Below are 17,766 nucleotides of genomic sequence, written 5' to 3'. Positions count from 1 at the left end.
TCAGATTAGAGCCATTATCAATATTCTTTACCCACAGAAGAATTCAAGTGTTTGGCCTGACCAGCAACATGTTTCTGATATTTTATATAGATTTAGCATCAACATATAAGCAGATTAGACAAACACCTGTCAGGGATGGTCTAGAGAATACTTAGTCCTGCCATGAGTGTAGGGGACTGGACTAGATGACCTCTTGAGGTCCCTTCCAGTCCTATGATTCTATAATTTCACAACTAAAGTAAAATTGGGTGTTGCGATGAAAAGAATGGTCTCTTGCTGCTTCAGAGAAACTGGAATAGTGTTTCTATCACATTAAGCCAAATTCGTCCCTCAATTGCCTCTGTATGCCCCAGTGAAATCAATATTTTATAGGTATAACTAAGGGCAGAATTTAATTGGTCTAATGAACTAGGAGAACGCAGTTATCGGATTGCAGCAAAAGTATAGTACATTTTAGATCCAATATGTTGTACAGTACAGATGAACTATCCGGCTGAAGTGAAAGTGGAGTTCGGTCTAATGTTCAGGTCCCCTCACTAGCCAGAGTCATTCAGTACATAACTGCTAGCATTAAATCACACAGTATAGGTTTAAATCTCAAATAATCAGTCAAGTGCAATCCAATTCTGCATCCTTAGTGCAGGATGATCAGTATGTTAAATACAAACTAAAAATATTACTATTAGAACCACATTACTGTGCAAACACTTTACAATGTCATAAAATACGAGCTAAAGCATGTGTCTTGTAGGGTCAGCAACAGTAGCATCTTCAGTATTCTGCAATTAAACCATCCTGCTTCTAAGGTTCTCGACAGACTAGTAGCAAACACTCAACAATCCAGACTGGCTGAATTCCCTGACCAAGAAAGGATAACCAAGATGATGAATTTATGATTTTCTAATAAGGAGGCAAGTTTTATTTGGTTTAATTGTTTATTAGATGGTGCAGAGATCCAAACATCAGACAGAATTTGCAGGACTGCTTCTTGGAAGCACACACATTTGTGAGCATGCTGAAGGAAATAATGTTGACTGCAGCATTCTGCCAAGCTTCTATTAGATTAGTTAGCAAAAACATGCACAATTTACTTAGGACTACTAACTTTTATAACTTAAATAAAAGCTATCTTCTCCTCTGAGATACAACTTTATTACCCTCATAATGCTGCTTTTCTCAGAGTAAAGTTTTCAAGAGAGTGACTTAGGATCTTACGTCCCACTGAAAGGCCTAAATCACTTTGGAAAAATGGGAATTAATCAGTCTGATGTAATGAAATGCAGCAAGGGCTTAATTTTCAAAAGCATCTATGGGGACACGAACAGGCCATTTCTTTCACCTAACTGCTAAGGAAATCAGAAAAAGGCAATGTATTGAAAACTGTATGCAGTGTTCAACTCTAGAAAAGCTTTTAAAGCTGAAATTTAGACTTAACTCAGAAACAAGTGCACACTTTGTCACTTAGCTGATTTACTATTTACCTCCCACTAATGAGGGGATCCTTTATAACCAGTGAGACAGATTTCTACCCATCTGGAAATAATAGACCTCTGTTTTCCACACCTTAAGAAACACTTTAAACTTAATATTGTATGTGCATCAGTTGTGGGCCAGCAACAGTCTGGATATTTATCCAAACTTCCCTCATCACCTTCCTTCCACCAGTGATTCAAAGTACGTATTCACAACTCCATTCTCTCTCATATCCCCCTACGCCCAATAATTTGCAACTGTGGCACCCCCTTAAAATTAGCTTACTCTGCTCTTGCCCTGCAGCGTGCCCCAGAGAACACAAACACTTCCTGCACTAGTAATTTATTCTCTCTTCTCTCAACTCTGTCACCTCTCTTACAAAACATCCTCCCAGGAGCACTTCTCCACCTCTAAAATTCCCTTATTTCTCCTCCCAGGATCTTGCTAATTTCTTCTGAGATGCACCAGTTATGGGATAAGTTACTGCCACTGTGACTAAACACCCTTTCCTCTTTTATCTCAGTGTCAGACTGAGGTATCTCACGTTGAACATATAGCCAGCGGTGTTCCCTCTTATTTTTCCCAAGCACATGCAGAATAAATTTGGTTATGTACACCACATATGTCACACATCACCTCCACAGTGGTGCACATAACAAAATTCATGTGGCGGGGGTGGGGCTGAGCGGTTTGGAGAGTGGGAGGGTGAGGGCTCCGGCTGGGGGTGCGGGCTCTGGGGTGGAGCCAGGGATGAGGGGCTCAGGGCTGGAGCAGAGAATTTGGGTGCCGGGAGGTGAGGGCTCCGGCTGGGGCTGCGGGCTCTGGGGTGGGGAGAGAGAGGACTCCCCTCATCTCTCTCTCCCCGCAGCAGCACCTAGGCTGTGGGGGGAAGGGGAGGGCACTTCTGCCCGCCATGGCAGCTCCAAGGTTGGGGCCGCAGGATAGGTGCCTCTCCCCCGGCCACGGCAAGTCCAGGCCAGGGTTGGGTTGGGACTGCAGGAGAGGCGCCTCTCCCCAGGTTGCGGCAGGTTTCGTGCCAGGGCTGGGAAGGGGCACCTCTCCCCGCCACAGCAGGTCTGGGGTTGGGGGAGAGGCATCTCTTCCCGCCGCAGCCCTGAGCGCCTGCGTGGTGCTTAATAGGCTGCAGCGCGGCCACACAGCTTAGAGGGAACTTAGGTAGCCAGTCTACCTGTCCCCTTGGCCACATTTCCCCCCCTTTCTTGCCTTTCAAAACTATCCCAGTATTTCTCCCCCATTGTGCAAAACCTTCGAGGTCATTCCAGCCACTCCATATCTCCTTTCGCAAGCTTCGGGAGCTTGGAGACGGCCAACTCCTATTGCATTCACTTCCCATCCCTCTTTTCATTCTCCTTCCATTTCAGCAGAGTGAAGGGGCGGAAGTCAATTTTCTTCACCAGGTTACAGTCCTCAAGTTCAAGGGCTTCCTGCTCTACTCACATTGTCCACCTACCATTATTGCTCTATGCTGCCGATTTCGCCGTCTTCCTTGTGCTTGCATTACTCTGCTCTTCCGGGTTTTCTTTCAACCACTCCCACTGCTCTTTCCGTGTCTCCACCAGTAGTTCTTCCCTTTCACTCTGCATGCCACCTTCCCCAACGTTCTGTCCTTGTTTTCCCCCCTCCCTTTTACACCTCATTGAGTCTCATAGGTTCAGCTTCCAGCTACACATGAATTACTCCCAAGTCTCTCTCCACCACACCCTCTGTTCAGTCTTACATGTGCCCTTCCAGTAACTCATCCTGAATGCCCCCCACAGCCAACTTCCTCTTCTCCAAACCGTTTGTTAGCACTGTTAATACCACTCCCCACCCGTCCCCACTCATCTGCCCAGGCTCTCAACTTCAATATCTTGTTGGACTTTCCCCTATACATTTCTAAAAGTCAGTCCTTCCCACTAAAAGCTTGTCCATACCCGTCATTTCAAGCCTTCCTGCTTCTACCTCTATTCCCCTCCACTCCACCGCAAGTGCTACTGCAAAAACAGTCTTCTCCAGCCTACTACAACATCTACCAATTGTTGTACAGGATTCTCTTCACTTTTGTTAGGTTTTGCCTTCTTCTGAAATCTTCAAATTAAGAAAGTCTGAAGACTGTTTTATATTTAGCTATATGAAACCAGTGTCCTATACAATTAAACTGTTAGGGATTGGATACAGTGAACATAAACCTGGCAGGCTAAAACAATCAAGAATCTAAGCTTTCCGTGCCTTCCCCATTAAAAAAAAAAAAAAAACCTCAATTCCACTGATCATTGTGCATAGGAACGTGGGAGCTTGTGGATATCAGAAAATGGACCAACTGAAAATCGTGGCATATGAATATCTTTAATATTAGAAGCCATAATACTTGACACCCAGCCTACTTATACTGATGAAGAGGATGCTTATGTTTAACACATTATGCTCACAACTTTTTAAAAATAATCACATACTCCATTAACTGAAATATTGGAGTTATATCTTGAAAGCTTCCTGGAAACTAGAGCAATACAAATGCACTAATAATGGCATTTGGTGGAGGGGAAACAAACAAACAAACAAAAAGACTTAGCCTTGATAAATTCCTAAGAGAAAAATCTCTTCTTTTGTTTCACACTGATCTCATTAAACTAGCAACTAGTGACTTTACTGAAATTCCATGAGGTTCCTTGTTAGTTTCCTTTCAATTCCATACCTGTTCCCTTCAATATATTCACCTGAGTTAGCTGCTTGCACTGATCCTTTGCAACCACAGCTTCTTCCTTCAGAGTAGCAAGCATTTTGTCTTTTTCTTGTAGCTGGTGTATAGTTGCAGCTGAATCTCCCTTACTCGCCTACAGCAAAAGGATATTAAAAGTGATCAAACATGCAGAAAGTATTAAAACTGTATTATCAATTATGGCATATACTGAAAGTTGCAGTAATCATGACTGGGGTTTTGGTTTTTTAGCTCCTTCAGCTAATGCCCACTGCTGCACAATCCAGCACGCAATCATTTGTCAGCCTGCTACCTGCAACGTAATGCATGAGAAGGAGTTTTGAGTCTGCTACAAAAGGCCTCTAACAAATTTCATTAGACCAGGAGATGCTTTTAAAACACATAGCACAGCAGGTATAGCTGCACTGGAGCAGATTATTCTCCACATTTTAGGTCAGCTAAGAATGTGGTGGTTTGGGGAGAAGCTATCTACAGAAGTAGTAAAAAAGTTATGTGCTGCTATGACACAACAAGCTTGGTCTCCTAGAGCATCTTACTACTTAATAGAGGAAATGTTGCCCTGGGATTCCCCTCCACATATAGCAATGACAGCAGAAACATTGTACTTGCCAGAATATTACTCTGCGGCAAAGTCTATCAACATGATTGAATCACGTTGATCCTAGGAGAGGGTTAATATATAACTCACACTTGTCCTAGATGTTATTGTAAAGCTATATGCAAACAGAAGGGAAGAAAAGGGAACTGGGCAAATTCTAGATCGGACATAAATTCCTGTGACCTCTGCCGCACATAGACGTTTTAGAACTCAGCGTGACTCATGGCAGACTTACTAAATGTTTTTGAGACTATGTGGCAATTTCTAGATTAAGTCTGATAATTGGTGAAATATCTTGGAGATCCATATTCCGTTTTCTTTGAAATTTATCTATTAATAGTTCCATCTTCATTTTGTGTTTGTGGCAGAGAGAAAGGTAGAAGGCACGTGAATACTTAGAGGTAGGGTAAGCCAATTGTTTGATAGCAGCTCAATAATACAAAGCAAATACCTTCTTCACTTGATAAAGTAACTGACAACAATATTTCCTGCTTTTCTCTGCAGAGTCCGAGGGCCACAATTACTAATCTTTATAGTGAACCCCTGAAAAAGTACACAGTGAAAAGGGAGCTTTTCTATAAAAGCATATTGTACATACACATGTGCACACGCACATCCAGCCTGTGCTATTGATTGGGTAATATTGACATTTTCACCTGCTAAAGTTAACACTTACGGGGTTATAGAAGCCAAGACTTCTACTATGTTTCAAACAGCTCCCTTCAAATCAATAGCAACAAATAGACATACATCATGCAAACCAGGGGCTAGGCTGTATTAATGAGACAGAATACTACTGAAAAGTATCACCGCTATACACATTGATTTTACACAAAACACCATCCACACAGTGTTCTGGTCTGGTCTCCCCATCCCAAGAAGAATATAGTAGGAATGTAAAGGTTCAGGTTAGGTGACAAAGTGATTTTAGACATAGAAAAATATCCATGAGAAATTAAAAGTATCAGGACCACTTTGGGGATTCATAGGAGATTACATAAGGGTAGCTGAAATAACAAATGTCAAAATATAAAATAAGGAGCCTTCTAATTTCTTTGGATGTCAACAAATGGAAAAAGAGTTATAACAAGGAAAGTTTCCACACAATGCATAATTAGCCTGTGGAACCCAATGCCACAAGCTATGAAAGCAAAAAGCCTAGTAGGATTCGAGAAGTTTAGATATTTATATGAATAAGCATCTGACAGCTGACTAGTTAAGATGAAGGAGGGATATCCCTTACACATTTTAAGACACACGATGCAGTGACTGCTGGGTTTAATGAGAAAGCTTCCCAAATAATGGAGAGATAGGCAATAGCATGCTTATTGGGGTTTTGCACCTTCCTTTGAAGCATCAAGTACTGACAAAGGATATTAGACCAGATGAACCATTGGTCTGACTTAACATGACAATTCCTGTTTCTAGAATGTATTGAAGATGCAGAAGTGCATTATCTGTTTTCAAGACCACAATTAGCTGCATACATAGTACATTAGATTTTTCACATAGGACAAGTTTTCAAATGATCTTCAAGACGTATAGGAAAATTGCTGTGGGGCCCATGTAATGGAGTTGGACTTTACATAAGGCAGACAGTCTGGCCCCACTTCAAACAAACATCTGTACTGAGTGGATGCAGTGACCTTTTCTCAGGTGTGATAAAGCATTCATTTCCCTCTCCCTTTTGACCCAATCCCTCTTCCTGCCACCAGCCCAAATTCACCCACTGTGTTTAAGCTCCTGTGATAACACAAGGAGTTATATTATACCATCTCCACGAGAAAGGACAGGGTCAGAAAATGGGGCTGCTTTAGCAGTGCCGCCATCTTGTAGGTCTTGCCTTCCGAAATGTATGGCTCTATTTTTTTTCCCCAACCAATGTTCATTTTACATGCGCGCAAAGCCAACTCTCAACCTACCAGGCCAGGACCTAGTACAATAACCAGTATACATATACTGATAGCTGACCATTGACTTGTATACACAAACAACGCTGAGTGAGTAGAAAAAGAGGTGTTCTGGAAATGAATGCAAGATCTTCATGACAGCCATTATTCGGGCAAGTCACATTTTTGGACTAGCTAACTTAATAGTGTCCCTTCCAAACACCTGTGTATTAAAAATAAATAGTAATATATAGCTCTTACAGTGCTCACCTTCTGCAAGGCATCCTGTATCACACTGGATTTCTCCTTTAGCAGCTCAACCACACAAAGGGCCTCATCTTCAGTGAAGATCATGCTCTTCATAGCCAAGAGAAAGTCCTTAAACTTTACTTCAGCATTTTCTATAATTAAATGATAATGACATTTACACTGTTGTGAATACATATCCATTTACTTTGCTCCAAAATAATAAATGTATGTAGGCACATTCACATGTATTATGATGTTTCAAACTGAAATTAAACAGCAAAGAGTCATGTATTCAGTGAAGACAATATGACTTATATTTAGAACAGAATGACAATGAAGCCTGACAGCTGACTCTTTGGAATATAGTTCTACTAGAATACCTATCACTATTTGCACACTCAGCAGAATTATATGAAGTCACCAGCCACAAATCAAACAACAAGTTGAAGAAAACGAAAACCAGCACATGAATTAAGTGTACTAGGTAGGAGAGTCTTTAGGTTAAGAGACAGTAACTTGCACTTAGTTCCCAATTTAAAGGGCAATTAGTATTATTTCGTAAGTAAGGCTATGTCTTCACTACCCGCCGATCCGGCGGGTAGCAATCGGTCTATCGGGGATCGACTTACCGCGTCTAGTGAAGACGCGGTAAAATCGATCCCTGATCGCTCTGCCGTCGACTCCGGAAATCCACCTCGGCAAGAGGCGGCAGCGGAGTCGGCGGCAGCGGTCGACTTTCCCGCGTCCTCACCGCCAGGTAAGCCGACCTAAAATACGCAACTTCAGCTACGGTATTCACGTAGCTGAAGTTGCGTATCTTAGGTCGGACCCCCGCTGTAGTGTAGACCTAGCCTAAGAGTGATGTGCAAATAGCAAGGATATTGAATTCATCAAGCAGCATGACTCTGAACTGGAGAAAATGGAAGTTTTCAAGAATAACACAACAGCCTCAGTGTAAAATAACTCTGATTCATTCCTAGATTAAATTACAGAAGGCATCTAGCAGTAGGAAAACAGACTGATTTTATGTGGATAGAAGAGACCAGTCAAATCCAGTTTGCTTATCTTTGGTATTTGAATGATAACACAGTTCAGAAAAATATACTCCATCCTTAGTAATTTCAGTAAAATTTAACAAAGTTCTGGCATATTCAATATACCTACCAAACATCAATTAGCACTAGAATGAATGTCAGTGGAGAAACTTGTGAGAACTAATTACTTTGGAAAGAATGAAAGAAAGAAAAAAGAAAAAGCAGATACAAAGAAGAACAGTAAGGGATCCAAACCCACTCCCCAAATGGGGTTTTTTAAGATTAGACGTGGGTACTGAGATACAAGTCCAATCAAAACCATCTTCCATTTACTAACACAGAAGTGGTAGAAGCACAGGTGGCAAAAATAATCAGTTTTACCAGCGCTCAAGAGATTACCTAGAAAGAGAACAAGCCAATGAATGACAAAACCCTGAAACCCACAGACCAGGGAAAGATGTTGAGCATTGTAGTTAATTATCTGCTCTATTCAGCAGATAAATCCGTATTAGCCTTGACCACAGGCCTTCATATCAAGCAGTAACTAGATTTAAGGCCGTCATTAATGCAGTTATCATGGAGCGAAACTCCAAAATCCCTGGCTGGCAGGAGTCAAGTAGGTTAAGATGCCGTAGGAAGAGAAGAACTTGGCTCAAAGCAACATGTGCTTGGTGCTCTGCAAATAGAGGAAAACCTTGCCCCTGTGCCCAAGAAGCTTACAATTGAAATAAGGGAATGTTTCTAAATTAGGTGGACAAATCCCAGTTGACAGAAGCATTAGCCACATTTGAATTACGTTCAAGGGAGTAAACAAGAAGGGATGGGTGCAACTGAGAAGCTTTTAGCCTCACTGTAGTATATAGAACAGCCATCTGGACTACAAGCACAGGGAAAAAGTGCTGGAGTGCCAGTCTAAGTTACCGTATATAGAAATCAAAGTGCCATAAAGCACGCTGCCAAGTCGTTAATTAGATAATGTTTATAAGGACATCAAGAGACTGATCCTTTTTACAGGCTTGACTAATGGGTCACCACCTCACTCATTCCCAACATCCCCCTCTTCCACCACTCAAACATGTGAAGGTCACATTTCAGGGCCCTGCAGTGTCCGGCAGCCTCTTTCGGTCCCTATTGTTTTATGCCTCATAGCGCACTGGCTTGCTCAGAGTACACGGTACTTAAATTCGGGGGTGGTGAGTATGTAAACAGACAGGTTTCTAGGGCCCCCAAGCCCTATGACTGGACTTTCAAGAAGCTTGGTGGTGGGTTCCAGAAAAGGACTGACAGTCAGCGATTGCCTAATGAATTTAAGTGGAACGAGACTTGCAGGTCTCCTCTGAACTTTCTTTTGGGGGCAGAGGGCTCCCAATATGGACCAGGAAGTCAATAAGGGAACTGGGCTCCTTACCCAGAACTGTAGAAAGGATCAAAAGGATGGGTAAATGTAAAAGCAATTCCTTGTAGTCACAAATAAACCCCAAAAGACTGGGTATTCCTAGGAAAGAAGAAAGGGTTTTTTTTCAGGATTAAGAAAATCAATGTCTGCTTTCCTACTGGAATAATTTTAACTATGTATAGTGACATTCTGAAGATGGAGTTGAACATTCATCTCTTCAGCTCAACAGATTCATGCAACTGCCACACACAATGGAGGTTGTAAGTTGATTACATTGTCTCTTTTTGTTACATTACCTTTATCAGTTTCATTCTTCAGTTTCTTAGCACCGCTTTTCTGGATCGCCTCGGTTAGCTCCTGTTTTGCCATATCAGCCACTTCTCGCTTTTCCACCAAAGGGCTCAGATCAGAGTTATCCATCAAAGGAATGTACGTAGTTGCATGAATAAGAGGCTCATCAACCAAAGCTGCAACTACAGTTCCATGGAACATGTTAATGTCATATAATAGTTCTCTTTCACTTCAAAACTTAAGCACATCATGCTAGAAAGAGGTGGGTGAAATGTACCTGGTCCCCTTTAAAAACTTCATCAGCTAGTTTCATAAATCCCCATTTCTATTATTCACCACAGATTAATAACCTGAGTACAGGGGTTCAATTAACTAATCAAATGAGTGTCTCTAAAGCAATGATTTAATAACTCAATTTACATTTGTCAATATCGCCTTTGAGCACTTAAACTGACAGACTCATATTCCAACTTTCATTTCGCTTTAATGAAATAGCCACATGTAACTTATGAGGCTTGACTGCCTATGGCTGTAACACCATGGAGAGTTCAGCGTTAATGAAGTTTAAGGTGGGGGGGAAATGACTATTACATTTGTGAAGTACTGATCTACTTTACATGAATACACCCAGCAGGTTATTCCCATAAGCAAACTAAACTGTTTAGGCAGAATACACTAGGGACAGCAGTCAGGCCTAGCATACTTGCAGACTGAAGTCAATTTCACTAAGAAATTGAGTATTTTGCAACAAGCTCACAGGTTATTTGTACTACAGTAGTGCCTAGCATGCTGAGTTATATTGGGAGTCCCAGTGCTAGGCAATGTATAAACCCACAGCAGGAGACAGTCCCTGCCCAAAGAGGTGGAGTGATTTGCCCAAGATCACTCAGCAGGTCAGCACTGGCAAGAGAAACCAGCTCTGACACTTAGCCGAGCACCCTATACTCCCTATGAATCATAAGTCACCATCCTGTACATAGTCATGTCTACTTCAGGAAAGTTTACCATTATATCCAACCTAAATCTAAGAGCAGTTTAGCTCAACCAGCTGGAAGCCATACTACAGGTAAGCTCATTACAGCCATCTCCCCCTCACTGTTCTACTGAAACTGGCTGAAAAATTAGTCTAATCCAAACAAGGGTAAAAACTGCTTGACTGTTGGACTCGACTACATTACTGGTTTTCATGCCAGTTCAGCTGACCTGGTGCTGGAAATTATTTGAGTTTTTGGTAGATTTCCCTCTGCCTGGGCAAGGTCTACGGTCCAAGAAATGTTAGCACTCTGGCTGAAACAGACTGAAGAAAGAAAATGCCATATAGGATCAATACCTGTCCGACAGCGACTAGCCACATATGCATCAGAGGAACATGCAAGAAATTCCCTTATGGACAACTATGAAAGAAGATACCTCTGAGGAGTTCTCTCATGAAGCAGCTATTTTTACTATTAATTATTTGTTTTACCATAGCAACTAGAAGCCCCAATCATGAACCACTGTGCCAGGCACTGTGCAAACAGAACAAGAGGCAGATGGATAAAGACAGACAGGGAAGTCCAAGGAAACAAGAAAATATTGGTCAGCATGACTGGCAGTGGTCTCTCTCAGTGCACCAACAGTCTAAAGATTGTCAAGCTTTCTGAAGGCATCACGGCTAAGGGGAATTTTTGGAGGAGGATAACAGTTTTGCAGATGTTTGCAGGGAACTTCTCCCAAGTGTGAGGGGGAAGCAGGAAGGTGCTTGTTCTAAAATCTAACATGTGGGTGATGGAGGCTGGCATAATAGGCTGATTGGAGGCAGGAACTGACATCTCATTAGCAAATAAGAGATGATAGGGCGGGGATACACCATGAAGAGCCTTGAAAATGAAGACAAGCAGCTTAGGTTTGATAGGATAGCAAAAGTGAAGGGAGAGCCAAAGAGATGGGTGACAGGTCAAAACGTGGGCTAGGAATATGATCTTGCAGCAGCCTTTGGAAGGGATATGAGCAGGGCAAGAAAGTACTTGTCAAGGCCAGAAAAAAGATGTTGCAGTAATCGAAATGCAAAGTGATGACCGCCTGGACCAGTTCATGATCAGCTTATTCTCCGAAACATGAGGGTTTATTATCCCTAACATAACTGTGGAGGTTCCCAACCCTACAAAGTTCTTTACTGAATCCTAACCAAGCGCCTCAGTCTCAGTGTCATTGGGTGGATAAATAAGTACCATTGGCTTGTGTGTTGTGTAAAACAAAAATTAGTCCCTTTTATTAGTTTTAAATATGTCACTTTTCAATTTCACTCCATGTCCCATTGAGACACTGTATTATGAGAAAGGATGAATAGAAGGCTTGGGGTAATTGAAATTTGAAGACTTTCTAATGACTTTTGCCTAAAGCTAGGTAGCTTTTAAGCCTAAAACAAATCCCCATTTTGAATAATTTTTTCTTTTCTTTTAAGGAAATTAAAAGGTCTCTACCCTCTAAAATTCCTACTTTTTGATTAGAAAAAGCTACTCCTTTACCAATCTTAGGGAATGTAAATTGGTTGTGCTACTCAAGTGTACACCTATTTACATAATACCCAGTTAATGATATTTGAACTAAGAAATATTCTGTAGTATTTTCTCACCATTGTCAATTTTTTGTTTCTTTGTAGAAACTTTCTTCTTTCCTGATCCACTTTCTTGTTTTATCTCATGCTGGAACAGCAGTGGGTCTTGTTTTTTGGTAGGAGACATAAATGACTCACTCTTTGAATCCTGGTCATCTACAAAAGGGATATGAGAGAGACATTCACTTCTCGATTTACAAAGAACTACATTTAAACAGTGAAACTGCAACAAGCAGTAAAGTCATTCCAGACTGAAGACGCTCTTGCCTACACTTTAATCAGAATTTAAAGTTTTGCGTGCATATGTAATAAAGCCAAGTTAAACCCAAAGACAATACAGGGTTGTAGCAAACTTAGCAGCAGCAACAATGCTGGGAATTATACATGCAAGCAGAACACAGAGCAGTGAAACCAAAGACTGAAACAAATGGCAATTGGCATTCTCTAGTTTTAACAATTCCAATCAAGATGCGTTGCGGCACAAAAGCAAAATTGATGGTCTTTTTGTTACAAAAGTTAACTTCTCGTCTTCAGCAACGTATTCCTGCCACCCCCTTAAACAATTCACCTCTCCCCACTCAAACACTGGAACAGTGAGAAGCAGAAAATGTCCCATGTTATGGAACTATTCCTTTTAAAGTTGCTTTTAATAGACATTCAGCTCTCTTTTTTGGAGAGAGTATACTACATGATCTTCCCATCAGAGCTGGAACACACAATAGGGTTATGGCAGTTTCTGTAATCCAAGGACAAAAGTTAGTTGTGGTTGCCCTCAAAACAGTCTTTTCAAACCACATTTCATAGCCAGGCCCACAAAGACAGTTTCTTAAAAGATCTGAATACCCACACAGTAGGATTTAGTACATCTGCTTTTCTATTCTAAACCACAAACCAACGTCATTTTTTTCACTCCCTGTGCCTAACAGGTTACAGCTGCATGCAAAAAGGCCAAGACCTCCAATTGTTTTTGAATTATTTTAAGAGTTGGAGTATTTTTAAACCGTTGTTCATATTTAAGCAATTGTAGTTAACACATTTAACATACTAGCTTTTGCTACCTCGATAATATGGATAATAAACAAGCCAATAAATCAGTCTACGATCAGGCAGCATCCTTGCCTTCTGCAGGAAGGATCTACACTCTAGTAACTGAGGTTGGCTATAATGGCTGTACCAGTTTCTTTTCTAGCTCCAGGTAGCATTTTATTTAAAATTTTCTACTTCTTACAGCTCCAAGATAGTTACCCAGTGGAAAGAGTTCTTACCGTAGGGATCGGACTTTGCAGTAACCAACTGATATAAAGAGCCTGGTAACTTAAAGCAAAATGAATTGTCATAGGATTCAGGGCTTTATGTATGCCCGCTCTCATCAGAGCAGCTGTTAGGTGCTAGAGTTTGCAGTACTGTTGTAGCCATGTTGATCCCTGGATATGAGCGAGACAAAGTGGGTGAGTTGGACCAATAAAAAGTATTACCTCACCCATCTCGTCTCTCTCATGTCCTAGGGCCTCATTTTGGGATAGCATGATGCCAGAGAGTGTCTAGCAAACAGTTTTCTGCAGTCTTTGAGGTAATCAAGCCTTTCATAGCTTAAGACCAATTTAGCCAAACCATAGAACAGGGGTCGGCAACCTTTCAGAAGTGGTATGCCGAGTCTTCATTTATTCACTCCAATTTTAACGTTTGTAGAAGGTCTCTTTCTAGAAGTCTATAATATATAACTAAACTATTGTTGTACACCTCTACCCCGATATAACGCGACCCGATATAACATGAATTCGGATATAACGCGGTAAAGCAGCGCTCCGGGGGGGCGGGGCTGTGTGCTCCGGTGGATCAAAGCAAGTTCGATATAACGCAGTTTCACATATAACGCGGTAAGATTTTTTGGCTCCCGAGGACAGCGTTATATCGGGGTAGAGGTGTATGTAAAATAAATAAGGTTTTTAAAATGTTTAAGACGCTTCATTTAAATTAAATTAAAATGCAGAGCCCCCCGGACCAGTGGCCAGGACCTGGGCAGTGTGAGTGCCACTGAAAATCAGCTTGTGTGCCGCCTTCGGCACACATGCCATAAGTTGCCTACCCCTGCCATAGAACAAAGCAGAATTAGGAGATAAAGTAGTTCTACTTCTCACCAATTTTGGTAGAGGTAAATAAATGGGTTGGGGGTGGGGGGGTGGGGGGAACATCACTGCCAGATGAAATATGGAAAAAGCAAAAAACCCTTAAAAACGAGAAGTGAACTTTTGCCCAATGCAGAACTGGTAGAACAGTTCTGATAAATAACTAAATACTACATTGCCTTGCAATAAGGCGAACAGAGTTTTGGCATGCAAGTAATATATACAACATGATATACCGATTCCATTTTTCTGCTTCTTCTGCCCAGGTTTCTTCTTCGATCCTGCTGCTTCAGAGGGTGGAGTGGGCTGTTTCGTAACAGGGACTGGTTCAATTTTCTTGCCTGCAGGCTTGGATCCTTCTGGCTCCTTAGACACGTGCTCCTCTTGCACAGTCTTATGTTTCTTCTCCTTCTTCTTCCGTTCTCTAACGCTGCTCGAAACTTCAGTCAGACCCAAGGGAACAGGAAGTATGTGCTCTTCATCTGCAATCAGGGCATCAGACAGTTTAAACTCCCGAGGTGTGCTCTCAGAATCCGACTCGTGGAGGTTCCCATTCTGAGCGTCTTTCCTTTTGTTCTTTTTCTTCTCAGTTTTCTTTTTATCTGTCTTAGAAGGCAGAAACTTTTGGTCCCTTTTTTGTTTTGCAAGGACTTCATCGTATAATGTTTCTTTCATGAAAAGCCAGAAGAAGAGGAAGATGACTGTAATAACCACTGAAGGAATGAGGATGATAAAATAGGTAGACTCATAAAACTCCATTGTGCTTTTTCTTAACTACTTCCTAAAAAAAAAAATAATAATAATAAAAAAAAAAATCTAAGGACAAAGAAAAACAAGAATTAGTTTCAGGTCAGGTTTTTTCAGATTCCTTAACTACTACAATATTTTATAGATAATTACTTCTAAGGCTACTATATCAAAACTAATAGTTACTTAAGTGCAAATCTGAAAATCTACATAAATAAGAATTTCTGGAATCAGTTATCCTAGGACAAATCACCTCTCAGAGGTTCTTAGTCTGTACAGGAAAGCTTTATAGTTTATAACACTAGTGTCCATTAGTTTAGGGGCGAGGGGGTTCCCCACCACCTGATTTTCAGGAATTTACATTTTTTAAATGCCAAAAAACACATCACAAAATACTTCAAAAGCTGTCCAGCAAGAACCAATAAATACAGGGTAACGGGTGACAGTGTCACCCCTCAATCCAAACCTTTTGCAGAAAGTTAAACCATGTTTATTAAGTTTTAATTTAGCCAAGATAAATCAAATTTCAGCCTATTATATAGCCAGATATATGATATAACCTTAGAAGTGAGCTGAAGGGAAGAGGAAAGAGAAAACGAAGGCCTAAATCTTGGCCTACCTTGAAGAATGTCCTGAATCTTTCCCCAGACATAGAAAGGATTTGTTGGATAAATATCCTGGTTTTAAACAGGGTCAGGGCCATCTTCCTGTTCCAGCAAATGGAAAGGACCTAGTCCACGGAGGGCCCCAATCTTTAGGGAAGGTTTAGAAGGACTCCTGAGGCCCCCAAAAAATGTGTGTTCTGAGCTGAAGATGTGATGAACTTGAAACCACAAGGAATCCCATAGGGTGAGGTTTGGAAGCACTGCTCCTACTACAGCCTGTGTTAGGGCTGAGGGAACCCTGGTAAGCTTATTAGCATGTGTGTAGGTTCTCTTACAGTTTTTCATGTTTTCTCTGTAGTGCTTTTACCTTCATAAAATAAGCTTGCATAAGAAGAACTGTCTGGTATCTGCTAGGAATAGACATGGAACTGTTCAGCCTGGAAACATCCCCGTCAGAAGGGGGAGAGCTGCGTGTCTCCACCCAACAGAGGTGACGGCCAGGGAAGCCGGAGGGCTGAGAGTGGGTGCCCTTGCTGAAGCGCTGAGGGGAAACACAAATGCAATTGCCCTGAACTGCGAAACTCCAGAAAGCCTTTGGCAAGGTCCTTCACCAAAGGCTCTTAAGCAAAATAAGCAATCATGGGATAAGAGAGAAGGTTCTCTCATGGATTGGTTACAAGATAGGAAACAAAGGGTAGGAATAAATAGTCAGTTTTCAGAATGGAGAGAGGTAAATAGTGGTGTCCCCCAGGGATCTGTACTGAGCCCAGTCCTATTTAACATATTCATAAATGATCTGGAAAAAGGGGTAAAAGGTCAGGTTGCAAAATTTGCAGATGATACAAAACTACTCAAGATAGTTAAGTCCCAGGCAGACTGCAAAGAGCTACAAAAGGATCTCACAAAACTGGGTGACTGGGCAACAAAATGGCAGATGAAATTTAATGTTGATAAATGCAAAGTAATGCACATTGGAAAACATAATCCTAACTATACAATGATGGGGTCTAGATTAGCTGTTACCAATCAAGAAAGATCTTGGAGTCATTGTGGATAGTTCTCTGAAATCATCCACTCAACGTGCAATGGCAGTCAAAAAAGCAAACAATGTTGGGAATCATCAAGAAAGGGATAGATAATAAGACCGAAAATATCATATTGCCTCTATATAAACGCATGGTACGCCCACACCTTGAATACTGCGTACAGATGTGGTTGCCCCATCTCAAAAAAAAGATATATTGAATTGAAAAAGGTTCAGAAAAGGGCAACAAAAATGATTAGGGGTATAGAATGGCTTACGTATGAGGAGAGATTAATAAGACTGGGACTTTTCAGCTTGGAAAAGAGGCGACTAAGGGGGGAGATATGATGGAGGTCTATAAAATCATGAGTGGTATAGAGAAAGTAAATAAAGAAGTGTTATTTACTCCCTCTCATAATACAAGAGCAAAGGGCCACCAAATGAAATTAATAGGTAGCAGGTTTAAAACAAACACAAGAAAGTATTTTTTCATGCAACGCACTGTCAACCTCTGGAACTTCTTGCCAAAGGGTGTTGTGAAGGCCAATACTATAACAGGGTTCAAAAGGGAGCTAGATAGATTCATGGAGGATAGGTCCATCAATGACTATTAGCCAGGATGGGCAGGAATGGTGTCCCTAGCCTCTGTTTGCCAGAAGCTGGGATTGGGTGACAGGGCATGGATCACTTGATAATAACCTGTCTGTTCATTCCCTTTGGGGCACCTGCCATTGGCCACTGTCAGAGGACAGGATACTGGGCTTGATGGACCTTTGGTCTGACCCAGTATGGCCGTTCTTATGAAACATGTAATAACACTGATCATCTGAGCTGAAGCATATAAGACGGCAAGAGAATTCTATGGGAGTTCATTGCATTACCATACGTGCACATTGACAGTGGAGTACATAAGCAAAGCAGAAATGCAAGGGAACATGCTTGCAAGCATCCACACATCAAAATAAAGCCACAAATCTAATTTTAGGCCCAGAATTGACAACCTAATGTTATTTTTGAAT

General features: G+C 41.4%; 1 protein-coding gene across 1 annotated transcript in view; it reads right to left on the bottom strand.

Annotated features, from left to right (window-relative positions):
• KTN1 (kinectin 1) overlaps window positions 1–15,163 on the bottom strand; it is a 74,749-nt gene extending 59,586 nt beyond the window's left edge. The window contains exons 1-5 of the mRNA XM_065402429.1: window positions 14,608–15,163; window positions 12,264–12,401; window positions 9,655–9,831; window positions 6,941–7,080; window positions 4,191–4,307 (exon numbers count right to left, since the gene is read on the bottom strand). Of these exons, the coding sequence (XP_065258501.1) occupies window positions 4,191–4,307; window positions 6,941–7,080; window positions 9,655–9,831; window positions 12,264–12,401; window positions 14,608–15,130 (1,095 nt within the window). The 5' untranslated portion in view covers window positions 15,131–15,163. The remainder of the gene's footprint in view (window positions 1–4,190; window positions 4,308–6,940; window positions 7,081–9,654; window positions 9,832–12,263; window positions 12,402–14,607) is intronic.
• Window positions 15,164–17,766: the final 2,603 nt, after the last annotated feature.

Source organism: Emys orbicularis, chromosome 4 (assembly GCF_028017835.1).
Source record: "Emys orbicularis isolate rEmyOrb1 chromosome 4, rEmyOrb1.hap1, whole genome shotgun sequence".
NCBI lineage: Eukaryota > Metazoa > Chordata > Testudines > Emydidae > Emys > Emys orbicularis.
Note: the sequence above shows the minus strand (reverse complement) of the source record. Positions and strands in the feature narration are given on the sequence as shown.